Source organism: Peromyscus leucopus, chromosome 5, assembly GCF_004664715.2.
Source record: "Peromyscus leucopus breed LL Stock chromosome 5, UCI_PerLeu_2.1, whole genome shotgun sequence".
In the NCBI taxonomy this organism is placed as follows: Eukaryota; Metazoa; Chordata; class Mammalia; order Rodentia; family Cricetidae; genus Peromyscus; species Peromyscus leucopus.
Genome location: NC_051067.1, coordinates 142,584,154 through 142,611,278, shown reverse-complemented (window position 1 = coordinate 142,611,278; position 27,125 = coordinate 142,584,154). Strand labels below are relative to the sequence as shown.

The 27,125-nt window shown below is 46.9% G+C and overlaps 2 protein-coding genes across 2 annotated transcripts in view; one reads left to right on the top strand and one right to left on the bottom strand.

Annotated features, from left to right (window-relative positions):
• Positions 1-7,514, bottom strand: part of LOC119088120 — a 28,431-nt gene extending 20,917 nt beyond the window's left edge. Inside the window, exons 1-3 of the mRNA XM_037206487.1 lie at positions 7,471-7,514; positions 1,242-1,340; positions 711-1,172 (exon numbers count right to left, since the gene is read on the bottom strand). Of these exons, the coding sequence (XP_037062382.1) occupies positions 711-1,172; positions 1,242-1,340; positions 7,471-7,514 (605 nt within the window). The remainder of the gene's footprint in view (positions 1-710; positions 1,173-1,241; positions 1,341-7,470) is intronic.
• Positions 568-27,125, top strand: Tram1 (translocation associated membrane protein 1). The gene is made up of 11 exons (XM_028864595.2): positions 568-859; positions 9,800-9,863; positions 11,160-11,281; positions 11,406-11,522; positions 12,794-12,852; positions 14,719-14,803; positions 18,845-18,915; positions 19,013-19,117; positions 20,103-20,246; positions 20,580-20,740; positions 25,622-27,125. The coding sequence occupies exons 1-11, from the start codon at positions 737-739 to the stop codon at positions 25,693-25,695; spliced, it is 1,125 nt and encodes a 374-aa protein (XP_028720428.1). The 5' UTR covers positions 568-736; the 3' UTR covers positions 25,696-27,125.

Sequence of the window (27,125 nt, the reverse complement as noted above, 5' to 3'; positions counted from 1 at the left end):
CCAAACAAGATGTTGCTCTGTAGCCCTGGATGGTAGTAAACTCGCAGCGCTTCTCCTGCCTCAGCCTCGCAAACCTTGGGATTACAGCAGCCAGCCACAATCCCTGGCTGGACCGCTGCAACATCTGAAGGCGGATGCTCACACTATCGAAAGAAAAACCCTTAAATGGGCAGGCTACTTCGTTTTTCCAGGTTTTCTGGGCAGCGACTGTGGCTTACACAACTGCCCATCCGTGCGGAAGGACGCCGTAGCCGCCCCGGCCAGGGTGGGCCAGGAGGGGCGCGAAGGCACCCCGGCGGGCGGGCGGCGGTGCAGACCGCGGCGCACGCGACCGCGGGGACCCTGCCCAGGACACGCTCGCGCCCGCGCGCGCGCGCGCTCCAAACGACTCCCAACCCCGGCCGGGCGCGCCACCCTGGCCTCGTGGCCTCCAGCCCGCGGGGGGCGCTGTGGGCCGCCGGGCGCGGCCACGGCGCGAGGAGCGCGCGGCCTCTCCGCGGTGCGCATGCTCGGCTCCGCTGCGGGCTGGCTTTTTTTTTTTTTTTTTTTTTTTTTCCGGGCCGCCCCGGCGGCTGCGTACTGGCCGTGGGATGGGAAGTGAAGCCCCAGCGAGCGGCTGCGGCGGCGGGGCTGTGCGGAGCAGCCAGCGGGAGGCGGCGGCGGCGCGGCGGTGAGCAGCCGAGAGCGCGGAGCCCGGAGGAGGGGAGCACCTGCAGGTCCAGGCGGCGGCTCCACCATGGCGATTCGCAAGAAGAGCAACAAGAACCCGCCGCTGCTGAGCCACGAATTCGTGCTGCAGAATCACGCGGACATCGTCTCCTGCCTGGCGATGCTCTTCCTGCTGGGGCTCATGTTCGAGGTGAGCCCTCCGTCCCGGCCCCCCCCGAAACCCCCGGGCCCCGGCCGAGGCAGGCGACCCCGGAGGAACCGACCAGCGCCGCGCAACCCCCCGCAACGCCCCGCGGCCCTGCGGCCCCGGCCCGGCCCGCCGCCCCCTCCCGCGCCGCGCAGTTCCTGCTTCCCGCGAAGGGTTACGTGGCAGCCGGCGAGGGGCCGACGGGGGCGGCGGGCGCGGTCGTGGCGCTGGCCCTGCGCGGTGGGCGGACCCGGGGCCGGGGCAGCAGGGCCGGGTGACGGACAGGGACCCCCCGACCCACCCCGGCGGCTGCCGCCTGCGCGGAGGGCGGGGACGGGGTGCCCACCACCCGGTGGCCCCCCTCGCCCCGCCGACGGCCACTCACCCAACTTTCCGCCTTGCCTCTCGGTTCCCCGAGGAGGATCGGGTCTGATCCCGACCGCGGCTCGCAACAGCTGTGTTGAGGAGTTGAGCGCTTTCGTTTCTCGAAGCAGAGGCGACGAGACTGTCAGGAGTGTGTAAATTCTCTTCCCACAGATCTCAGTATTTTGATGACTTATTTAACAGCTGTTGAATGTGGGTAATGAAGTTTGCAAGGTGAACCTGTAACATCCTACGGGTTTTTTCCACCCTCCTCGGTACATCCGCCCACTCCCCCCCCACGTCTAATTTTTTTTTATCTGTAAGCCTGAGTTTCATTAAATATATTGATGATTACCATTTTGTCTCCTCTCCCCTTGGCATGTAACCTAGTGAGGATATTTTATTATTCATTTTTACTAGTTTTTTTTTTTTTCTACTGTCGAGAATAAAGCTTAAAAGATGTGAGTGAAAGCGAGAAACTAATGGAATTGGGTTTTGGTTTTCCATTGAGCCCATTTGTGTGTGTGTGTGTGTGTGTGTGTGTGTGTGTGTGTGTGTGTGTGTGTGTGTGTGATCATTAGATAACTTTATGTTATGCTTGCTTCTCTTCTAATAGACTTTTCTGAATCTACATATGGGCACTACTTACAGTGTCACATGGAGTTGTAGCCACTACTGAGGGGGTGACAGAGTGAAGGGAAAGTAGAACCACCTTGTCAAAAAGCTTACTAGCAACCCCAACCTGAGACGTAATTTGTCTCCCCTAACAAACGAGGTAGAAATCACTTGCACAGGCCACACAGCTGTTGTTGAAGAGTCGATCAGATAATGTGGCTTGTGGAAGTCTGACAGTATTATATGATTGGGTGGTATTTAAAATGGGGGGGTTGGTGCGCGCCCTGTGGTCAAATGCCTGCTTTAGTTATTTATTCAATCTTGAACCCAGGGCTGGTGCAGGTTGGGCAGGAGCTCTAGACCTGACCTGTACCCCCAGTCCCTGGTGCTTGCTTGTTTCTGCGTGTGTCAGAAGTATGGCTCTGGGCTCAGTATCAGCCACACACGATGCTAAATGTTTGTAATCTCTGAATTTATGACATTTTTTTTCCTGCTATGATATTAAAAGTAATACATCAAAGTAGTTGGTAGATGCTTGTCATGAGTCTGAGGCAGAAGAGTTGTGAATTCCGAGTCCCTCCCTGTCTTAAAAATAATAGTAATAAAAATAAAATGCAATCCTTTCTTGTGCACAGTGTGCACAGCCGTTTGTTATGACTGGCCATCTCCAACTCCTCATGGTAACAATTCCTAACTTGAGAGGCATAGTTTAGGGCTGTGATGATCTGTAGAACATATTTGCAATGCTTTAAGTGAAGTGAAGTATAAACCAGAAATTTGGACACCACAAGCTCTGTTTTTATGTAAACTGCTTGGTATTCTTTTGCCACATTTTTTAGGGAAAGTCACTCTTATGTTGATGATTATTTGGGGAGGGGAGACAGCGTCTTTCCGTGTAGCCCTAGCTGTCCTGGAATTTGCTATGTAGACCAGGCTGGGCTCGAACTCACAAGAACCACCTGCCTCTGCCTCCCAAGTGCTGGGACTAAAGGTTAAACAGTAAGTGGATTGTTTTAATACTACATAGCTTTTAAAATCACTCCCAAAAGGAGTGAGTGCTAAAATGGTAAACAGAACAGAGCATTTGTGCAAGTCATTCATTTTCCTTAACCATATGTTAAAGATTTAGGTTTTGAAGGCACATTATTTATACGCAGGAGAAGCTGGCTGGATGGGTTTTTGCTGTTTGACTTTTAAAATAATTACCGCTAAATCTCAGTCAATCTAATTATAGAAGTACAGTATGCATGCTGAAATAATTGGAAGGCTGCTATTTTACAGAACTGTTAAGCCTTTTGTGGAAGAATATTGAGGAAATATTAGGGGATTTATGGTGAAACCAGGAAGAACTGACATGGTGTGTTACTAGCCAAACCGACAGGCACACAGGAATCCTCCAGAAGTCTGCATTCTGCAGCTAATTCAAGTTAGGGACTATCAGAACTTAAGAGTCCTTATCTAGAAATGGGTTATTCCAAGACTTAAATTACCTATTATATGTAGTGCCTCACTCAATGTTTGACTTATAAGAAGGTAGCTATGGTAATTCCTTAGAAATTCATCCAGGTTGGAAAACAGATGGCTGAGTAAAAACAGAAGTCTCTCTCTCTCTCCCTTTCCCTTTCTCTCTCTCTCTCTCTCTCTCTCTCTCTCTCTCTCTCTCTCTCTCTCTCTCTCTCTCTCTCAAGATTGAGGAAGAAGTAATCTAAGGGAAATGTTTAATTGTAGGACCTTTTTATTATACAAATCTTGTAAATAATAATGTTTTCTTTTTACAGCCGTTGTTGATCTACAGAATGCAAATACTGTTAGTGATTTTGTATTTAAGGTAGGGAAAAGGGAACAGTATAAAAGGATGTAAGGCTTCTTTGGAAGCTTCCTGGAAGGGATACTAAGGAAGAGTAAAGGGCTCCACAGAACCCTTGAGAGGCTAGACCTTGAAGATGGGCGGTCAGGGATCCATAGGCTATTTGGCTGTTTGTACCTGATAGGTTTGTGGATATTGATATTTACAGTTATCATGGGACAGTATTAAAGGATCACTTAATTTATTTCTAGATTTATTGATGCATTGTGTGCGCATGCACACACAAGTCTTTGTACCACAGCACATGTGTAGAGATGAGAGGACACCTTTGTATTTGGTTTTAGATTTTTTACATGTAAGGATGTTTTGCCTGCATGCATGTCTATGTACTACTTGTATGCCTGGTGCCCTTGGAGACCAGAAGAGGGTGTCAGATCCCCTGGAATTGAAGTTAGTTGTGAGCTTTGTAGATGCTGGGAATAGAACCTGGATCCTCTGGAAAAAACAGCAAGTGCTATTAACCACTAAGCCGTCTATACAGTCCCACAAGTTTTTATTTATTTATTTATGGATAGGGTTTCTCTGTGTAGCCCTGGCTGTCCTAGAGCTCACTCTGTAGACCAGGCTGGCCTCCAACTCAAGAGATCTGCCTGCCTCTGCCTCCTGAGTGCTGGGATTAAAGGTGTGCGCCACCACCCGGCCAGGTTTTATTTGTAAACATAGCTTGCTTTAATGGCATTACCCCATCTTTTAAAAAACAATTGTATATAAACAATGGAGAAGTAGAATTTGATAGTCAGAAATTCACATGGCTTTAGGAATCCCGTGTGTACAGTAATCATGCCTACCTCTAACAGTACAGAATAGTTCTCTTTATAATATAAAGACACCAAGCCCCTACTGATAGCCACTCAAAAAAACCACTGAAATCTTATGACTTTGCATATGTAGACTTGGATCTCTCATTAGATTGTGGTAACCTATGTAAGATAGATCTAAATTAATTTAACTTTTTTTCTTATAAGTGGATAGTAGTATAAATGTCCAAAACGGCCATCTTTACTATTTAAGTCATAAGCACCAAGGTGGCATGTTTATACTCTACATCTTCCTGCCAGCTTGCTGAAGCAGTGCTGGATGGGATGTGAAGTTTAGGAAGCCGGAAGTGGCAACAGATGACTTCCACTGGACATTTTTGGTGGGTAGAGCCCTTATTTTTCCCTCTTGCCTAATATCCCATGCTAAGCCAGCTGGAAGCCAGATCTTAATTTTATTTAGAAGCCTTGCATAAAAGGATAATCTAATTTTTGTTGTGTTTGGAGTTTGGTACTATATTTATCTTTGAAGACTTACATTTGCCATGTATAATGGAAAACAAAGTTTTCTCTAGCTGTGGTATTGATGACCTCATATTAGAAACTGAAAATGGGGGCCATGGAGGCAGCAGAAGAGACAGAGGATAGATATTGTGCACGTATACGTGCCCAAATACCCAGCGCACGTGTGTCGGGGCCAGAGGACAGCTGTGCAGAATCGGTTCTCTCCTTTCATTGTATGTGTTCAGAGAATCAAAGTTGTCAGCCTTGAACCTCTAAGCCATCTTGCTGGCCCCACCAGATCTCATTTTATTTTAAATCTTTTTTTAGCCTTGTATTGAGAGAGACAGACAGACAGACAGAATGAGAATGTTGGGGAGGTGTCAGAAGGTGACTGGCAAGAGCCGGTTTTCTCCTTCTAGCATAGGCATCCCAAAGATTGAACTCAATGTCAATCTTGGCAACCAGCAGTGCCCCCCCCCCAGCCGCCTCCCCAGGTTTTAATGCTCTCCCTTCGTTAGCTCTTGTCTTCATAGCCTCCCCGCTCAGTAACTCACTTTAGTGACCATATTCTAGACGGGTTTGTTTTGTTTCGTTTTAATCATAGGCCTGAGTTATCTCTAGATCATGAGTCCTAGGGTAGCAGAGTTCAGACACAGCCCACACAGTGTTTACTGCCCCACGCCCCCATCCCCCATCCTTCTGCCAACTCTAGCTGGTCCACGCTGCTGGAGTCACCTTGCCTCTTCCTTTCCTCCCGTGTCTTAGCTCTTGCTGCTTCATTTTTCTTCCTGTAAACTTAGCTAAAGGACACCCGCTGCACCCTCTCCACAGGGCAGTGGTAGAACCCCAGGGATGCCTGCAGCCTCATCTTTTACTGTACTGTGGGTTCCGTGAGTTTGCTATATGCAATATCTGTGATGGTTTAATAAGCCGAGTGTGATGAAAGATTAACAACAGTAATAAGATAGAACAATTACACTCTAATACCAGTTACAGGGAGGCGGCCTCTCGTTATCCTCTTAGGTTGTGTCCACCCTTCTGAGGTGAGGTGAGATGAAATGAGGTGGATGATGCACGTGTCAGGCTACGGTGTCAAGGTCACCGGGCACGAGCCCTGCCCTGAGTTCATCCAGGAGCCACAACAGCCATAGCAGGCCAGCAGTGCCTGCATGGTGAATGCACTGGACGGAGGTGGTTGATGGCCTGGGTTAGACAGTGAGACAGCACAGGACTCACCACACTGCTAGGATAACACAGGTTAAAACTGACCTCCTGTCAGTCTCCGTGTCTTCAAGGCTGCTATTGACCACAGATACCTGAGAGCCGTGCCTAGGCGGGGACTGCTGGTCCTTGCTGTGCCTTGCCTTTTCCTCCGTCTTCTCCCCCTTTTCCTGTGTAACGCAGGCTGGCCTTGGGTTTGTAATCCTTCTGCTATACCTGAGTCCTGGGATTGCAGCCTGCACCACATAACCCAGCTATTTCTGCCTTTTACATGCATCTCACTTTACATTGTTGAGGGGTTCTAGAAACAGTCATGCACGTGTTGATATCACAGAATTTTGCCTCAGACATGATCTGCCATCTTGTGCTTGTCCTGGCCAGGCAGCATTGCATTATATATACCCCCACGCCCCTGCTTGCAAGTAAAACAAGTTTTATCAGATGTCAGCTGCTGTGGTAGTACAGCCTTGTAATGCTAGGGCTGGGGAGGCTGAGGAATGATTTTAGTTCTGAGGTAGCCTTAGCTGCATGTCAAATACCGGAGCAGCCTACCTCGTGTGTGTGTGTGTGTGTGTGTGTGTGTGTGTGTGTGTGTGTGTGTGTGTGTGTGTAAGGCGATGGGTGTGTGTGTGTGTGTGTGTGTGTGTGGCGATGGGTGTGGGTGTGTGTGGAGAGATACAGATACACAGAGACTGGGTGGGCTGATGGGTGGATCCTCGTTCATTCATTCTCCCTTCACTCCCTTGAATATAAATTTCTTCAGTTCACTTAAGTAAGACAATAAGTCCACCCCTGACTCATGACAAATTAGAGGCAAACACAGGGTCCACCCCATATACGGTATATAAGAAACATGAAGGAATTCCGTGCTTAGAGCTGAGTCCCATCTGCAAAATATCCCGTGGCATTTACGCAGACACCCCAGAATGTAAAAACAAAAAGCCAAATTGCTACTGATCTCAGGCATGTGGATAAGGGAGACTTAGCCTGTGCTACCGTCACAGCTGAGGAGGAAGCAGGCAGGAGAACTCTGCTTGTAGTTCTCTTCCTAACACATCTTCCCACTGTTTTCCTCTTTGTATTTAATTCCTCCTTTTCCCCAGGGAACTGTCCTTTGGCACAAACTTATTATCTGTCCACTCCTAAAAACAGCATCGTCGTGACTGTCAGCTAAGAGAATCTGGTGCCATCTTGTCACACTTAGGCTTCCAGTCCACTGCAGTTTGACGTCTCCGAATCCTTCACTGACATCTCGAAAGCTGTGACCTGTGAGGACTTCCTTATCTCACCTTTCGGAAACGTGACTCTGTAACTCCTCCGTTTTTTCAGACATTCTCTTCCAGGTTTTGGGGATGTTCACTTTCTGTCACTGACGTTTCTTTTTAGGTTAGGAGACCGCTGGCTTTCCCATGATGTCACAGTGTGGGAAGTCGGGCCGTCCTGAGGTGACCCAACTGCTCTGGGTCTGTAGTGGAGTGAACACCGGACGGAGCAGCAGCTGTTCACATCCTGACCGAGAAGCAGGAGACAGGGGACAGTGGCGCCTCACGGGCCAGGTGACCAGGAAAGCTCCCGCCAGACTCCACGAACTCTTGGTCCTAGTAGTCATGGGCTGAGGGCCAGGCTTTGGCACACAGGCCTTTAGGAGCCACCCACGCATAGCAGGGACTTGAGTCTTGGCGTTCTCTGTCCGCTCTACACAGTGCACACTTGTGTCGATGATGAAAATGCTCCCATAGTTCAGCTTCTGTCCAGAAATAGCAATTCCCGAGTCTTTAAGCTCACTTCTGCCCGCCGGGTTCTAGATTTGGATGTAAGTGGCCAGCAGCCATTTGCAACCATGCATCTCCCAGGAATCTCAGTTAGTTGATCAGTTTCTTCTCTTCCATTCAAAACCTGCTCTTCTTGTACTCCACGTTTTTATTAGCGTTTGCCACCGTCTTGTGCACGCTGTAGGCACTGGTAAGTAACGTGGGACCCTTTCTTTTGCTTACCAAGCATTACTTGGCCTCTTAAGTGCCTCCTCTATCCCACCCCACCGTCCTGGTGCCAACTCTACTGTCCTTCATTGGCTGTCTTGCAGAAGTCTTATACTTGGCTTGCATGTTTACTCTGTGGTGTTTCACCTTCTGTTTATCTGTCATATGGGCAACTTTCCTAGTATATTTCTAGGTCCCATGCTGTGCCCTTCTTCACCATTGCATTCATACCTTACTGTGGAGGTCAGAAGACAACCTCCAGGAGTCAGTTCTCTCCCTCTACCGTGTGGGCTGCTGGGGTTGGGTTCAGGTCGTCAGGCTTGGTGACAAGGCCCTTCCCGGCTGAGCCGCCTCTGCAGCCTCCCCATACGAGGTTCTGAGCACACAGTGACTGGGTGATGTTGGCAGGACCCCAGCTCAGACGGCACTTATTTCGTAATGGGGACGGTAGAAGTGAACGCAGTCCCGCCGTGTCGTGTGCCTGGAAGGAGAGGGGCACCCTTGGGGTGGTCTGACAGAGGAGCGCCCCGCTCTGAGAAGACAGATGTGATGGAACTGAGCTTTCACAGGAGGAGACTGGAAGGGGCCAGAAAGCAGAGGGGACCTTTGGAGACAGGGAGGCGCGTTGGCCACACTGTGCCAGGAAGGTTGTCCGCAGGTAGAGCAGGGAGCATAGTAAGATGATGGTGGTGGCGGAGGTGTGGAGAACCCAAGGGGGCATGAGACCCATGTAGGTTACAAAAGGAAAAAACACCCCTCCTTAACAATCTTGGGGTCACACTGAAGCACTTCAGTGCTGTTTGTGTTTTTCGGCCTCTGGTCTGTGTACTGTGGCCTGACCTCAGGTTTACCTTGTTTCTGCCTCTGCTGCTCTCTGCACCCCCTGTGCACCTCGGGGACGTCAGACAAGCTCTTGCCCACACCTCTGAGAAGCATTTCCTACCCCAAGGACCAGCAGAGAGCCTGGTCCTGGATCCTGAGTGTCTAGTGGAGACGGCTGGCACAGATCCTGCAGTATCGGAATAGTCTGTTTACCACCCCTGACGCAACCCAGCCTCTTGTCATGGGATTAGTTCATTCATCAGTATTTGAGCCTTTCTGGTGGGGCGCTGGCCTTGGTGCCTGTGAGTGCTGAGTAAACAGTCCATCCTGTGTTCTGACCACTTTACTTTGACCAGTAGTCAAGTTACTGAGATACCTGCTGACCAGTTAACCAGGCATGCGAGGAGGGGATGAACACATAGACCCTGCACGTGGTCCATCCTCAGTTACACAAACTCTGCTTCCTTTTATTAATTTACACGTTTTCCTTGATGGGAACTTCAGTGAGTGTTCTGTAATAGAGAATCGATATTTGAGAAATCATTATTTACTGGGTCAACTGAAGCCATTGTTTTATTTTTGAAATGTCAACAGTACACATGGGTTATGTGATCGGAATTACAGAAAAATCCTTCAATGACTTGTCCTAACTCCAGACGCTACTTGTGATCAGAAGTTCCCACTGTGTCTACCCAAGGTGCCACGGAATCGGGGGCCTTGCTTCGTGAAGCTGGGGGCAGAACCTGTGATCTTTCTGCCCTTGATGTACTCATTTGGGAGAGTGACAGCTGACGTTTCTTGTTCTTTCTGCCCCCAGATAACAGCCAAAGCAGCCATCGTCTTCGTTGCTCTTCAGTACAATGTCACTCGGCCTGCGACAGGTAGGTCTTTATGCAGACATGCCATTGAACAAATCGGGAGGTATCCATGGACACTAAAATCTATGTTAATCTCTAGTGTCTGGGCTTTCTTTTATCCTAAGCAGGGTACGAAACCTGGTTTTATGTGTTGATTGTTTCTTATATATTTTGTGCATGGTCTTGAAATTCCGTCGGAGACTTCTTTGTATTGCTTCCTCTAATCCTCTCCTGAAGGAACTCCTGAGAGTCAGTGAGCTCATGCAGGTTGTTGGGCATGCGGACTTCTCGAAGTGCGCTGTTCTGGCTCAGTTTTTCTGCCCTTTGTTATATTTTAGGCCAGGGATAATCCCTTCAGACTTACTCTTTTCATTTTTTTTTTTTTATTCTGCCTTAAGCAAGTATTTTGCCTAGAGAAAATATTAGTAAATTCTAGGAATTCTCAGAAAATTGTGTCCACGTTATGCTTTCATTTTAGAAAGGTTTGTTTCCAAGTTATGCTCTGTAAAAGTGAAGCTGCAGTGGGAAGTTGGCTGCGGCAGAGTTCTGTGGTTGGCTCTGGGAAGCAGAGAGAAGATGCCGCTGCCTTAAGGAAATGGGAATGTGTCTGCCAGGGACCTGCTCCGGGCTTTCCCACCCTGGCGGAAGACCAGAGGGACTTCAGAATCAACAGGCTGAGTTGATTCTATTGTGTGTAGTTGCACAAATGCTTGGTTGAGTGGCTGGGAAAACAAGTTGCTCGAGACTGTATGTAGTGTTGTGTGGCATTGGAGATGCCAGAATGATGTTGTCACCTAAATGCCCCTAAACAGGCCTCAAAACTCCACGAACAGATGCCAGCAACTCATAAATACGAACGTTTATTTTGAAAAACTGAAAGCAAATTCAAAAATTAACGTAACTTTTAAGTAGTAGCCGCATCTCTCTGGTGCTTGGAAACCAGAACCAAAGCAAACAAGTCAAATTACCTTCAGTGAGAATCATAATGGAGGGCCAGTGCAAGTCCAGCCGGAGGGCACGGAGGCTCTCCGGAAGATGAGAGAGTAGGCTAGGTGAAGGCCGCCAGGTAGTGGTGGCTCCCTGTGTTTGGTTTCTGGTGGCCGTGACTAACATATGTCAGGTCTTCTGTAAGTATTCCGTGGAGCTTTGGGTGGCAGATGGCCTCTTGAGCTTCCGTTCCCCATGGCTGGGGACACTCAGGAGAAACCGTGATAGCGCTGTAGAAGTTTACTCAGTTAATCTCCTTTTGTTTGTTTCCATAACTATGTTGTACCGAGTGCTGTTTTCATAATCTCACATAATATTTTTTTGTGCCTTCAGAAGAACAAGCTACTGAATCAGCGTCCCTTTATTACTATGGTTTCAAAGATTTGGCTACGGTTTTCTTCTACATGCTAGTGGCGATAATTGTTCACGCCATAATTCAGGAGTATGTGTTGGATGTAAGTATACACTCTTAGAAATCCTATTTTGTAGAGCACTGCTCATTCTCCATGCTGCATTCATGGTATGTTAGGTGTGTTGTGTGCTGTGTTCTTGAGTACTAATACCTGCCTTTGTTTTTAGAAAATTAACAGACGAATGCACTTCTCCAAGACAAAACACAGCAAGTTTAATGAGTCTGGTCAGCTTAGTGCATTCTACCTTTTTGCTTGTGTTTGGGGCACGTTCATTCTCATCTCTGTAAGTATGTCACTCGACGGTCTTAAACCTCATTCACACTAAGCCCTCTGCTCGGGAAGGAGGGTAATTAAGAGTACTTTCCCGAGAGCGGAAAGTCTGAGCTGCTGACTGGGGATGTCATCCTGAGATCTTGGCACTTGCAGATCTCCCCATTCACAAAAAGGATCCCATGTCAGCCTCAGCTTGCCGGGATTAGAAAAGCAGAAATGTTGTCAGTCAGTTCCTCCTTGAAACAGTCCGGGCGGCTCCCAAGCAACTTAAGCATATAAATGTTCAAGTAAGACGATCAGGACCTTCAGCTCTCTTTAGTGAGGAGAGGGAGGCCAGTGTCAACTTCAATGTTAAATAACAGCATCCTTCATATTCCATTATGTGGATTTCCACACTTTTGAGATTGTTAAGCACATGATTCTTTTAAATCTTCATGGTGGAGATTAATAAGAGCCAAAGTAAGATGCCTGGGATCTAGACTTAATGTCAGAGGTGTATTAAAACTCAACTTCTCAATCCAGTGTCCAGCCCGTCTCACTGATGTAATGGACATAAAGGAAATGTCAGCTTAAAACCTGTTTTATGTAAGCTTTTAGTGTAAGAATTACATTGGGCTGGGCAGTGGTGGCATGGGCTTTTAATCCTAGCACTTGGGAGGCAGAGGCAGGTGGATCTCTGAGTTCGAGGCCAGCCTGGTCTACAGAGTGAGTTCCAGAATAGTCCAGGCTACACAGAGAAACCCTGTCTTGAAAAAACAAAAAAAAAGAGTTGCACCAGGGACACATAGTCTTCTTAAAGTTGTCACTTTAGGTTTTGGAGAGTTGGGTTTTTTCGTTTTTGGGTTTTTTTGTTTTTTTTTTTGCTTTGTTTGTTGTTAATTTTTCACCAAATACATCCAGTTTTCTGAGAACAAGATTTGCAGAGCATTGTGTGCATTGCCTCATTGTGGACTTCTGTCAAGAAGCGCTGTTTTCCGTTCTCTGATTACATGGATAAAACCCATCCTCACAAAGCTGGCCCACAGCTGTCACGTTCTGTTGCTGTTCATTGCACACCGTTAGTTTGCGGTACTTCTTTCTCTCCTGTACAGCGCGAAGGATACTTGAATTCGGGTACTGTATCCTACCCGGTTTATGTCTCATACTTAGCTTAGCTAGCATAGGCCGTTCAGATCACATTGGAGAGCTACAACATTGGATTTTAGCTTGCTCTTTGGAACCTTTTGTGGGGAATTGTAAATGTTTGCATGGTACTCATAGGCCAATTTTCCTGTCTCTTAGGAAAACTATATATCAGATCCAACTATCCTGTGGAGGGCTTATCCTCATAACCTGATGACGTAAGTTATTTTTTAATCAGGCCTTTCTTAACTAAATACTGTTCCTGTCACAAACGAGCCGAACCCATTCCTGTTCCTCTCTTCCGGACTTGATGCTACTACATGGAGTGGGTGCATTCCCTGCAGCAGCAGGACAAGGGCATCACCACTGTCCTGAGGAAGAAGAGCCGCCGTGTGCTGGTCTCTGCATTACCTTTGCCAGCATGAGGCAGCTGAGCTTAACCATTCTTTTTAAAGATCATTTTATGTCTACGACTTTTTGCCTAGATGTATGTACGTGTGCCACCTGTGTGACTGGTGGAGAGGAAGTCAGAAGGCGGCTTCAGATCCCTGGAACTGGAGTTGTGGGTGGCTGTAAGCCGCCGTGGGTGTGCTGGGAATCAAGCCCGGCTCCCCTGTAAGAGCAACAAGTGCTCTGAACTGATAGGCCCTCCATCTCCCCAGGCCCTGATTTTAACCATTTCAGTTTGGTGTTCTCTTCCCTTCCTACACCCTTGTCCTTCCCATCTGCGTGGCTCCATCTTTCCGTGGTTTTCTTGGCTTTCCCGTGCCCACTCCGTCTCTTCGTTCCTTCATTTCTGTCTGTTCTGGACTGTTCCCGAGGCCGTGGTTCTCCTTTATCTTGCTGGCATCCTGCGGGTCTGTAGCTTGTTTCCGGGAGCTTAGTGGACGGGACACAGTGAGCTGTTCTTGATCTTCAAGCCTCAACCTGCCTAGTGCCCCTGCTGCACGTGGGTTCTCCTCGCTGCTGCGCCTGCAACGAGTCCCTCGTACCTCATGTTGTTCAGCTTATATTTATATAATTTAGGTTGCTCTCTGGTCATCTCACATGTGTGAGTTCTGCTTTGTGTCCAGACCCACCAAGACGGTACCTTTTCAACAGTGGAGCGCTCTCTTTCTGATGTTGTTTGTATATTCTCTCTCTGCTTAGAAAGTTCTAGGTGCTTCCCACCTGGAAAGTACTCACTGAGTACTTGGTGATCTAAAAACTAGAGAAAAATTTATGAAGGAAGGGAGTCACATGGCTGTGCGTGTATTTGAATTAAATGCAGCAGTAATATCCCCCTTACTGAGTCATTCTCTGATTTAAAAGAAATAAACTAGAGTGATGTGTTGACCTTTTGTAAGATGTAGTTATCAACATCATACTTACATGCAGCTGTATTACCTCCTGGAAATGTCTTCAGATTGGCTTTGTGGTCTCCATTTTAACGTATAGAGAGCATGAGAAGGGAGATGATCAGTCAGAAGGGCAGAGGTTTCTAATGTAAAGAGGAGCCTGTGAGTGACTGAGATGCATCTCCTGGGAACCCTCCTGCACCTCTGTCCTGCCTTTAGTTCTGCCTCAACCTCCACGTGTTTGCAGCCGGATGGAAACCATATTTCACTAAGGAAACAGCGGGGTATTTGATGCTGAGAATTGCCCGTTTCCGGTGACAGTTACTCTATGAGCCATTGCTCTGCATCAGCCCCTCCCCCTTTTGGCATGTATTTGATACAAACTAATGGGTTTCGTTGTGACGTCCGTCGGGTGGTCTCTTGCCCCATTTCCCCGTTGGTGGAGCCTTCTAGGTCTGTGGGTCAGCCGTGCCCCGGTGGATGCCCATCGCTGGCATGACCTACTCCTCAGCCTTCAGGAACTGACAGGCAGGCGGCTCTGCTCAGCGTTGCGGCAGCGGGGTGGACTGCACGGTGGGCAAACCCAGCAAGCTCGGCCGGCTGCGCAGAGATGGCTCAGCCTCGTGAAACGACAGCAAAAACATGGCTGCCTCGTCTACCCCGGGCTCTCACGCCTGTTCGTTTTGGGGTGCTTTTGTTTCGTTTTAAATACTGTACTTTAAAAGATACGTTTGCTTTCTCACACAGCTTTCAAATGAAGTTTTTCTACATCTCCCAGTTGGCATACTGGCTCCATGCGCTCCCTGAACTCTACTTCCAGAAAACCAAAAAAGTAAGCTGGCTGTGGTTTAACTTTAGGGATTGTCTTGTCGTTTCTCAAACGGAATACCCCATCCAGGGCCTCAGCCTTCTTTCTGCCGTTCCCCACCCCTTCATTCGAAAGCCAAGATTCCTAAATATTTCTTTTAAAAATCAACGATTTTGTTTAACTTTTACATTTAACATGCTGGTTGCTCACTTTTAAATTAGTGGTAACTTAAATTAAAACTTAAGCAAGATTTTAAGATGTGTTAGTTTCCTCTTACTGGTTTCTGGGTTTTGGGGATGGTGGTGGTGGTCAGCAATTTATTTCACAAGTAACTAGTTTGGTGTCCAATTAACAGTTCTATGTATAAGTCCAAAATAAGAGTTCAGTGTTGACAGAAAAGTAAACCACAGTTGAGTTTCCACCAGGGCAGCCCTTCCTGATGGGTGGGGTGGGGCAGCCCCTTTAGCCTGTGGGAAAAGGCGTTTGCTTAGAGAAATGGGTGAAGTACGGGCGCTCTTGGTGCCCCCTTTCTGGAAGCCGGCCTCCATGGCATTGCACAGTCAGGTTCCTTTATTTTAGGGACCTCTTGTTCCTCTGCCCATCATCGCTTGAAGCCAACGCCGCCGACCTGTGCTCTGGGAGGCTCCCTCTGTACCGTCTCCTCCTCTCTCTGTACGCCATGCCTTAGCCGCTACACCATATTCCCTAAGTTTATCATTGTCACGGGAGGGTTGCGCTTTCAGGATTTCCTTTTCCCCGTGATTAATCAAGTATCTTTATTTTTGTGTAGATAGATTTTTTTTAAAAAAAAAAAAAACTCTGGGATTTATTTGAAAATAATGTCAGGGAGGGATAAATCGGTAGAAATGTAGATGAGACAGACAATTTCTGTCTTTAATTAATCACTCTGAGCCTGTTCCAGCTGCACATGAGTTCATCTTACTCCTTGTTGGTTGTGTGCAGATTTATGTTTGCCACAGTTAGAAGGTTCCTGACTGATTGATCTCTGCCCTCTCATAATGCACAGGTAGTCTTTGAAAAGTGCATACCAGTCGGCCCTCTATCATCAGACTGTGCCCGCTGTCTGCTGGGATCAGGAAACAGTACCAAGTAGAGGCCATGTCCTCTGGCACATGTTGCTGTTTCTATAAGGTGGAATGCTTTTCCGGTTACTACACAGATTAGGTGTAATTGCACAGGTCTCTGCTTTTGAATGCCTAGGAATGAGTAGGCCCACAGTTTCCAGGAGCTCTTCCCTGTCTGCTGAGCTCCTTGGAGTCTTAGGTGTCCCAGCCGCACTGATCAGAATAGTAGCTGCTGGCCCCCGGTCAAATCAGTACAAACACAGTCCCGCTTCCTAGTCAGACTGGCCTTGGTGCCTTTTATCCATGTGTGGCTACCAACGACCGTGTGGGGTAGAAGGTGTACACACACACACATATTCTTTCTCTCTCTCTCTCTCTCTCTCTCTCTCTCTCTTTCTCTTTCTCTCTGTCTCACTCACTCACTCACTCTCACTCACTCACTCACTCACTCACTTTTTAAAAGATGGTTTTTCTGTGTGGCTCCAGTCTGGATAATAACTCATGATCCTCCTGCCTCGGTCTCTCCTGAGTGAGGGAAGGCGATAGGCATGTGCCACCATTTATGGCCTGCACAGAGATTTAGGGAACATTTGTGTCATTGTGGAAAGCTTTGTTGGACAACAATACTGAGAGTGTCATAGTTTCTTGATGCTTTACTGCTGGACATGGCTCAGCTGTTTGAAGCTTTCTTCGGGTGTTTGCATACCCATGAGAATAATACTTGTAGATTTCGTTATTAATCCGTGTCTGCATCTTGCTCGCTGACCCTAGTAAGTAAGAAGGAACATTTCAAACAGTTGTGCATTTTAGCCTCCAAAGCTTCTTTCTTATCAGTTCTTGCCAGATGGCATCTCTCCAGAAATGCAGTCTAGTTTTTAGGGAATAATTTGCATAACTTAGAACTTAAACTATTTTTAACACTTCCACGTGACAGTTGAAAGTAACTGTTTCAAGTAATTAGCATAATTTGAAAGTAACAGCTGCATATGTGTTAAAGAGTTTCTTAAAATTTCCTCTATGAAATGTATTTTGGGAAGAACTCTTTACTGGAAGACAGTAGTACGGTGCTTGTTGTGAACCAGTCTCCCGGGCGGATGAATAAGAAAGGAACGCAGTTAACGGGTGGAGAGGTGTGGTGGGTGGAGAGGTGTGGCGGTGGCAGAGAGCGAGCTCAGTGCCCTTGATTGGAAGAGTTCAGTCATGTAACTGGAGTGTGAACATATCTCCATTTTGCCCGGGAGGAGATTGAAAATGGCCTTTCTTAGCCAGGCATTGTAGGGTGTCCCACAGTCCCAGTTCCTGGAGGGGCTGGAGCAGGACTGCTGAGTCCAGCCCGAGCAATGTAAAAAGAGACCTCATCTCAGAGAGAGTAATTGCTTGGCTAGTTTGACCTTGCAAGATTTGAAGGAAGTCGAGAATTAGTCAAATGTTTTGTTGCTGATAATCAGACTGGCTTTGATTTTAGATAATATAATTGATTATTATTAGAATACTAGAAATGTTTCCCCATCCCTGCTTCTTGACAGCCAGAGTTGCTTTTCCAATTCCTGTCATTCACCACTAGCGCTTCCCTTTGAATTATTGCAGAGCTTTCTCATAGTCTGTCCTTAGGCCTGCATCCGGGATTTAAAGAAGCAGTGGGGGAGTATTTTAAGGCTCTGTGCCTTTCACAAATACTTCTTATTACTCAAAACCATCAGTATAGATCCCTGTAATAGGAGAGCTTTTTAAAAATGTCAGTTTAAGATGAGATCCTCGACTAACAAGTAAAAAATGTTGCTTAAAGTTATTTATAGTTTCGGAATTCATAACTTAAGCATACTAATTAGATTTTCCATGAACACTGAGATTATTCAAGTTTTGTGGCATTCCACAATTTCCTTCTCCATAGCTGCATGGACGTTAGTGCTGAGGACACACATAGCCAGATGTGGCGGCGCACACCCTGAATCACCACAAAACTTCCTCCGAAAAGTTTTTTAAAAGTAAAATGACTGGGAAATTTTATTAACTGACTCGTTGTTGTAAGTGTTTTAGTGTGTTAATCATAAGCAAAATCTTGACCGTGGCTTCTGGTGGAGAAAGGTAATCCCCACAACAGAATCATAGGACTGCGAGTGAGTCTGTGCTCAGCAGCACACCTGCTTCTCCGTTCGCCTTCGCCAGGCCTGGAGCTCCCATAGCTGGGAGGGGCCGTCCTGGGACAGCTGGCGGACCCCCAGACTGCCCAGCAAACTGGTTTGGTGAAGTCCTCCCTTCTCAGAAAGCCAAGTTCTCCCCAGTCCCCTTGCTCCTCTCCCTTCCCCCACACCCTCGGTGACTGTGAGCACCAGAGCCTGGTGCCAGACTAGCGTTTGCTTATCATCTCCAGACATGTGAGCTCCAAACCACATGGCTTCCTCCCACGGACTGCAGGATGACGGGGGAGTGTGACCCGGGACAGTACACTGAAGCCATCATTTTTTAGATAACACTGTCTCCAGTTAGTCTCACCGTTCTTACCTGGGGGGGGGGAGGGTGTTCTCCAGTGGCTCCCCGTGGTTGTGTGTGTCTCCTTGGTTCTGCTTTCTTTCATGGTGTTGGTCTGTGGGGCAGAGATGAGCTGCCTTGCCCAAGCCCACACCTATGGGAAGCGCAGAACTTGTTTTCTTAGTTACTTACGCTTTTCCTGTGGTGCTCCTTGAGGGAACAGGCCCTGCTTTGGAAATGCTTGTTTGTATGCATCTAAGGGAACTTTTACTTAGGAAGAGGTTCCTGGATAACTGGCCTTTGGAAAGCAGTTGACACCTTTTAGCAGCTTGGGGAGTTACTGGTTTCAGTGAGGGCGGGTTTCAGTGAGGGCGTTTTATCTGCCATCATTACTGACCTGTTGGTTCTAAGACACAAAGTCAGCTGGATATAAGAAGGACACAGGGTGGGCTGTGCTGTTAAAAATGAAGTGTTGCCGTGTTTTTCATCTCTGGTGCCTCTGTGCTTGCAGGAAGATATTCCTCGCCAGCTTGTCTACATTGGTCTTTACCTCTTCCACATCGCTGGGGCTTACCTTTTGAAGTGAGTTGGGGTTTGCTTGGGTCTGTGCGGAGCAGCAGATAGCGTGCTAACTTCACGGAGCTGGCAGTTAACCGTTCTTCGTGTCTTCTGTCCACAGCTTGAACCACCTGGGCCTTGTTCTTCTGGTGCTGCACTATTTTGTTGAGTTCCTTTTCCACATTTCTCGTCTGTTTTATTTTAGTGATGAGAAGTATCAGAAAGGGTAGGTACTGTCTTTTGCTTGTTCACCAGTTGTTTGAAGTCAGGGGATTGTCAAAGCCTGTGTCCTTGAATTCTACAGTTTTCTTAGTACTACCCTAAAAGAAAATGGAACCACTTGGCAATGTTCACGCTCTGTATTTTATTCTTTAAAGTGGAGTCTGTCTTGGCTGGAGAACACACATAAAGTGTGAGAAAAGAAGCAAATCCACAGAGTTTCTCTGATCTCCATACATGGGCCATGGCCTACATGGACCCCTCACCCACCCCGCACAGCATACATACAACAAATACAATTGTTAAAAAAGAAACAAAGGAATAGGTAATGTAGCCCTAAGAATATGCAAAGATTTCAATAAAGAATCAGATTGGAAAGAAAAACCCGAAAGGTGTCACTTGTTAAGAGTGTGACGCCTGTAAATGCTGAAAGGGGATTGTTGGCAGCGCCGCTCCGTCTTGGCTTCTTCCAGCATGTTTCAGCCCTTCAATGGATAAGTTCTGAAGCACATGGCAAGTATTTAACAATGAACAAAAATGTTCAGTGGTTGTCTGCTGGAGTTGTGAAAACCGAAATGAGGTCATCGATGCCATGGACCTCTGACAGTACACCATTTTTGCAGAGTAAGAAGTGCTGTTTTAGGAGGTGGAAAGAGCTTGTGTAGAGCAAGCGTGAGGACCTGGGTTCCGATCCCCAGCCTCGGGGGGGAGGGGGGAGAGGGGGGGAGCCAGGTATGGGGTGGCAACAAGAGAGGACACTGGGTCTGGGCAGGCCAGGCTGGCCAGTGGCCGAGCGACCTTGTCTCTCCCCGTCCTGAGAATGACTGAGGAAGACCCCCTCGCTGATTTCGCCCTCCACAGCAGGCTCAGCACACACGCACACTCATGACACAGACGTGCTGCTTGAATATGCATGTGCTCAGGAGGAATCCATTCCGGTAGAACCGTCTCCTCTTGATTTTCTTCCGTGACTTTGCACATTTCTCTTACAGGTTTTCCCTCTGGGCGGTTCTTTTTGTTTTGGGAAGACTTCTGACCTTAATTCTTTCAGTCCTCACTGTTGGTTTTGGCCTGGCAAGAGCAGAGAATCAGAAGCTGGATTTTAGCACTGGAAACTTCAACGTGCTGGCGGTTAGGTACAGTCCTCTCATGTCCCACCGTTACTAAACATGCCACCGCTTGGCTGTGTTAGCACATCATCACTTAAGTTCAGGGTCTCAAATCTCCACTTAACTTGAGGCTAGGAAGTCCTGGACTTGGTTTCATGCCTGCTGCAGTTCCTTTCTACATTGAATGATAGTACTAAGACCCCTTTTAACTTCTCAGATTAATTTCTCGATGGAATGATCATTTCTTAACATAATCTTGCCAACAGAGTGAAAGTGTTAGCCATAGTCATTACCGTCAAATCACAGTAGGATGCGTTCTCCTCATCTCTAATTTTTTGTCGTTTTCTGCATGCTTTTCAGGATCGCTGTTCTGGCCTCCATCTGCATCACACAGGCCTTCATGATGTGGAAGTTCATTAACTTCCAGCTTCGGCGGTGGAGGGAGCATTCTGCCTTCCAGGCCCCACCTGTGAAGAGGAAACCGGTCGTGACCAAAGGCAGGTCTTCCAGAAAAGGAACAGGTTGGTACTGACTAAGCCGTGGAAACACCTGGAAGTGAAAGCCTGGGGAGCCATAGCTACGGGGCGTTTAGTTTCCAAATCTTACAAAGACAGCTCTGTTACCTTTTGTTTTAAAAGAAGGAAAAACATGTTTATGGAGTACACTTCAAGGACAGTGGTCTAGCCAACGACAAGAGTGCCTGCCTCTCTTTATCCAGCTGGTTAACAGGACTGGAGGCAAGGTGACCCTCTGGCGTTCCTCTCCTTGAGTGAGGGGTCAGTCACTCTCAGGAGCGGTCGGCAAGCTTGAGCTGCAGCAGAGCGAGAGCCTCACTAGTGACTAGCCGAGTGGGTGTGGCTCGGTGGGTTGTCGGCATCTATCTGTTCAGGGTTTCAAATCTCCAGCCCCTTCCCGACTGTAAGGAGATCAAGTTTTTATGTACACAAAACTTCTGATTGCTTGGCGCTTTAACTCTGCACAGCCTGCATCCCCTGCTCTCTCCCGTTGGCTTGTGACTGAAACACATTGACCCTGCAAATGATATTTCCGGTGCATGTGCTTCTTGGAAGCCTAGGGAGTCGCGGCTGTAAAGACACATCCGCATTGGCTTGTTCCTGCTAAGTCCTGGCTCCCCTGGGTTCCGTGCTCCAGCTTTGTCCAGCAGTTCTTGAACCTGTGGATCTCATTCCTCTCTCTCCCCTCAAACAGCTTAGATGCTGGACTGAGCTGACATCACCTCTGTAGACGGATGTAAAGATCATTTGTATTTCAGTACATGAGTATCCTACACGCCTGCGTTACTGAGGTTATTTTGAATTACAGTGATACTTCGCAGTTCTTCTTTACAGTCATTGTGTGTGTGTGCATTTGTGCCAGAGCATGCGCAGAGGTCACAGTAGCTCCTCTCCTTCCACCATGTGGGGCCCGGGGACCAAACTCCTCAGGTCATCAGGATGGGCGGCAAGCGCTTCCACCCCTGAACCGTCTCGCTGGCCCCCAGTAATGCCTTTCAGCGGTGACTTTATTGGGATGTAACCTCCACGTCATACAGTTGGCCTTGGAAGGGTACATATCACCATTTAAAGCAGAATTGGGCATTTATCTGTTGAGCGTGTGTGCAGACTCATTGATGTCATGGAATACGTGCAGCGATCACAGGAGTACCTGGAGGTGTTGGCCATCCCCCTCCACCATGTGGGTCATCGTGATTGACAGTGGGTGCCCTCACCCTCTGAGCCATTTGGAGGAATACAAACGTTTTTAAACTATATTTGCTAGCTGGGTGTGGTGGTGCACGCCTTTAATCCCATCCCTGGGGAGGCAGAGGCTAGTGGATCCCTGAGTTCAAGGCCAGCCTGGTCTACAGAGCAAGTTCCAAGACAGCCAGGACTACCAAAGAAATCCTGCCTCAGGATGGGGGGTTGGGGGAACCACAATGTTTACAAAGTGATACGAACTGCTACCTAATTCCAAAACATGTTATAAAAGCTTCCCAGAAAGAGCCAGGTGTGGTGCTGTGGATGCCGTTAATCACAGCGCTTGGGAAGCAGAGGCAGACAGGCCGTCAGCCCAGAGAAAACGCCTGTACCTGTGGCTCCTTCCACTTCCTGCCCGAGCCCTTGGCAGCCACTGTTCAATCCTGTGTCTCAGTGGTTAGGGCCTAAGCCCTACTCAGTCTTGTGTGGATATACCATACTTTGTTTATCTGGTTGATGGACACTTGGGTTCTTTGTACTTTTAACAATAAGGTGATGTAAGCACACCTATACATGTCTTTGTCTGCACACCTGTTTCTGCCTCTTAGATATATATATGTGGGGGGGGGGGAACTGCAGGGTCATTAGGGAGAGTACTCAGACTGTTACCTCAAAGTGGCATCGTTTTAGTGAGCTGAGTCTCAGGTTTATACACAGTTATTCTTGTACTGTTTTCTGGGAAGACTAACCTCTCTCTAATGAATTTTGAAAAATCAGTCAGATCTGAGCTCCAGATTTTGCCAGATGTATTTAGGTGCCTGTCACTGTGCAGGGAGACACTGCCTTGCTTGGCATGTGGGTAGTGTACTGCCCTTTTTCTGTAGTGGGTGGGCCGCTCACTGCATTGCTTTGGTGGGTGGGCCGCTCACTGCATTGCTGTAGTGGGTGGGCCGCTCACTGCATTGCTGTGGTGGGTGGGCCGCTCACTGCATTGCTGTGGTGGGTGGGCCGCTCACTGCATTGCAGTGGTGGGTGGGCTGCTCACTGCAGTGCTGTGGTGGGTGGGCAGCTCACTACATTGCTGTCTTTCTGTGGCTTTGGAAGCTTTGTGAACGGGAGATGGAGGGTCTCCAGTTTTCTTCTTTTTCACAGTTTGGTCGTTTTAGGGGCCTAGCATTTCTGTGTGAATTTTAGGATCTGCCTTTCAGTGTCTGCAAGAAGCACCTGGAGTTTTGATTCAAATTTCCTTTAATCTGTAAATTGCCTTGGGGAGCATTAACATGGATGTCTTTTCATTTATTCTGCTCTTTAATTTCTTCCAATTAAATTTTATAGTTATCAATCTAAATGTCTAGTACGTGATTAAATTTCTTCCTAAATATTGTACTCTTTTGGATGCTGCTATAAAATAGAATCCTCTCCTTAACTCCATTTTCAAGGTGTTCCGTGTGAGTATGGAGGTGCAGTTGGTGTCTGCATGGTGCTCTGTTCCAGGTTATTGGGTGTGTATGTACAAGTGCAGTTGGTGTCTGCATGATGCTCTGTTCCAGGTTGTTGGGTGTATATGTACAAGTGCAGTTGGTGTCTGCATGGTGATCTGGATCCTGAGACTTTACTGACTGACTTTAAAAGTGCTTTAGTGGGTGTGGGTTCTTTTGGATCATCCACAAGTGAAAGTAGTTTATTCACCTTTCTGGCCAATCCAGGTGCTTTATGTTGCATTCTCTTGCTAAATTATCCTGACTTAAGAACAGGTATGGGCATGGTGCATGCATAGAGTTCAACAAGTGTAGGAGACCAGCTCCCACATTTATTTACCCCAGGGACTCTTGAGGAATGAGGGATAAGAGATTTAGATAGAAATAAAGAGGACAGAGAAACAGAGAGAAATGCAGGATAACCTCAGGTGGACCTGGATCCTTATCCACCAGCCCAGAACTTTATTCCAAAGGGCTATTTATAACAATGCCAAGGGGAGGGGCAAAGGACAGCCCCCTTACTAGATACAACCAAGTGTAGACCCTTAGAAATACCTGGTCCTCGGGTCCGTGGTCCAGTCAACCTTTTATGCAGTCCTGCTGGGCACAGCCACTAGGGAACATAGATGGGCTCCAACAGACAAAGATGCCGGTGCCTTGCTCCTTGCCTTTCTCTCTCAGATGGTCTCTTACTGAACTGGAGTGAGGTCATGACAAGCAAGCTCCACAGTTCCCTGTCTCTACCTTCTGAGTGCTGGAGTCACACGCTAGTGGAGTGTGTGGCCACGAGCAGCTTTCCTGTGGCTTCTGGAGATTTGAACTCGGGTCCTCAAGCTTGTGCAGCAAGTACCGTTGCCCACTGAGGCATCTCCCAGCCCTCCTCCTCTTGATAACAAATTGCCTTCATTCCTGGCATGCACCCACATTAGGGACGGATGATAACGCAGCTTTGCTGTGTTGGGTTTGAATTATTTGGTAGGATTTTTCCGTCTGTGTTCATAGAAAAGATTGGCCTGTAATTAGCCCTTTTTTTTTCAGTATCCTTGTCAGGTCTACTAGCCTTGTAAACAGTATTAAATAGATTTTCCCTTGGTTCCATGTCAGCATTGTTCTGTAAGTCACTGGAGGACTCCACGGTGACTCCATCTTTGTAGATTTGCACTCAAGATAATGAAATTATTAAGACTTCTGCTTAATTTCTCCCTTTCAGTAACTTGTGATTTTCAAGGAATTTATGCCTGTTTTCCTTGTCAGTCAGAACCAGCATTTAAGAGCTAAGATGTAGCTCATGGGTAGAGCACCTACAGAATGCATGAACCCCAGTGTACAATTTCTAGCACTGTTAAAAAAAAAAAGAAAACTTTTTAAATCTTGTTGTTGTTGTTGTTTTACTTTTTATTTATTTGTATGTCTTTTCTGTGTCATCAATTCCTGCTCTTGCTTCCAGGCTTCGGTCTGGTTGACTGTTTAACTGGTCTTGAGATGGCTCCTGGTCAGGGATCTTCACATCTCCTCGTGAATCACCCAGAATTCACTGCAGACTTTCTCCCTCATCCCTGTGTTGGGTAGACTCCTCAAACCTTGAACACTATTCAGTTGCAGACATTTTAGAATTGTAATTTGAGCTCTCTTTTGAACCGTGACTGTTTTGTGGGTCCATTTGATGTAGTAGATGTCTGTCATTCGGTGCTTGTCTGTCTGCTGGTGTCTGACTAAATCCCATCATGACTAAAGACGGCTCCAAAGGGTCTCCCTTCCTAAACTCTGCTGAGACTTTGATTACAGTTCAGCCTGTCCCCGGGTTCAGTGAATGCTCCTTTTACACCCCCAAAAGGACATATATTCTGCATCTACGGGGTGTGATTCACAGAAATCCACCTGCCTCTGCCTCCCCGGTGCTGCTGGACCTGGCACACCAGCAGAGTTTTAAGGAAGAGGCTGCAGTCCACCTTTAACTGGAATAGTGACCATCCCTAATGACACTTGTTCTGTGCTTTAAAGAAATACCTTAAAGGCCTGTGCCACCCAGTGGGGACAGTTGCAGACCTTGTGACCTGACAGCAGTCCTCCACCCGACCTCCTCTTCCCTTTTTCTAGTAGGGACTTTCTGTTGATTCGCTGCCCGGTTCCCGGTGTGCTCAGCCTCTGACCTGCAGATACCTCGTGCGTAGCGATTACGACTCAGTTTGCTTGTGAGACAATGATACCTGTGCTTCTCTCCTTTCAGAGAACGGTGTGAATGGAGCGGTCACATCAAATGGAGCAGACTCGCCCCGTAATAGGAAAGAGAAGTCTTCATAGTGGATCGTCAACTGATGGATTAGTGGCCCCCAAAGAATCTGCTTTCTGCTCTGTCTTTCGGCACTAGCGATTTTTCTGTTCTTGAAAATACGGTTTATGCTCTTTGATTTCTGCTGTTGTACTGTTCCTGCATTTTAAAGGGCATTTGAGGGGAGGATGATTACCGTGATTGAGAAAAGATTTTAGCTTAGACTCAGCTACCTGCCTTCAGAATAGTTTAGGGACCACCACATATTTTATTTTGCTTTTTGTCTTGAACGTTTTTTCTAATGGTTCGGGGAAAGACCATTTACAGAAACCCCGAATAACCAGTGAAAATTTTTCTTGCTCTCACCGATTTTTTATAATATTAGCAAGGTGACCTGTTCTAAGAAGGTCCTATTTTTTAAGTTGTCTTTCAGGGTAAAATGGAAATACTATAAAGTCAGATGTCAAACTTTTAATGTTTTCAGTGTTCTCTAATTTTTAGGAGTTTTTTGTAGCCTTTACACCTGGAAAAAAGATTTGTAAAATCACCAAAATAATTGTGTGCTTTATTTTCTAGGTAGTGGTTGTAGGTGTTACATCCCATAGTTATTGCAAGATTTATTACCATATATTGGAGCAGATGTCTTACTAACATAAGAGTACTTAGGAAGTGAAGTCTTGTTGTGCATTTTCAACATATGTCAACTGGCAATCAGAAAATGTTTACTGTGAAGAGGAATATCAACTTACATAGCCCTTTTTGGTATGTTTATTAATTCTTAATGGGGCTTGTAAGTTTGATAAGCATAGCATCTTAATGAAATACCATTTAACCTGCAAACCCTTTGAAAATGTAATGCCTACTTGATTTATATCTATAAAAAGGTGTCAGGTAATTATATTTGGAAAACTAATGCACTAACTTTAAAGAAATTGAAAATTCAGGTGGTTAGTCTTAACAGAAGACATGCTTTATGTTATACTATAGCTTTGGACCCATCTTTAATTGAGAAACATTTATCTGTATAAAACATATTTTTGGATAAATATATATATATATATTTGTATCTACAGAAAGGCTCTAAAAAGCATTTGAGTAAAATATTGGTTCCCTTTTCTATGGTTCTCCTTCCACCCCTTACGTTTGGTCTGTCCGCTGTCGCTCGTACAGTACACGCAGTGCTCCGTGTGGTGTCCACGTCTTGTTCCCATCTCTCATCTGTCACCAGCTGAAAACTGTTCGTGCCATTTTGAATAGAAAAGCTGCGGGGCCCCAGGCCTGTGGCTTAAGTTGCCATGCTGCTAGGAAGTTGTGCTTTCTCTTTCCAGCTGTTAGCCTAACTTCCTGGGGAAAGTAGTAGCTCTCTGTAGCATTACCAAGTGTCTGTGGAACCAAATTTCTGCCATTCAAACTGGCATTATATTGAGAAATCAATCAAAATAAAAAATTTTTACTTTCAAAA

Coding starts and splice junctions, on each gene's coding strand:
- Tram1 (XM_028864595.2), top strand. CDS start 737: ATGGCGATTCGCAAGAAGAGCAACAAGAACCCGCCGCTGCTGAGCCAC. Junction 860..9,799: donor TGCTGGGGCTCATGTTCGAG/GTGAGCCCTCCG, acceptor TTCTGCCCCCAG/ATAACAGCCAAAGCAGCCAT. Junction 19,118..20,102: donor GATGAGAAGTATCAGAAAGG/GTAGGTACTGTC, acceptor TTTCTCTTACAG/GTTTTCCCTCTGGGCGGTTC.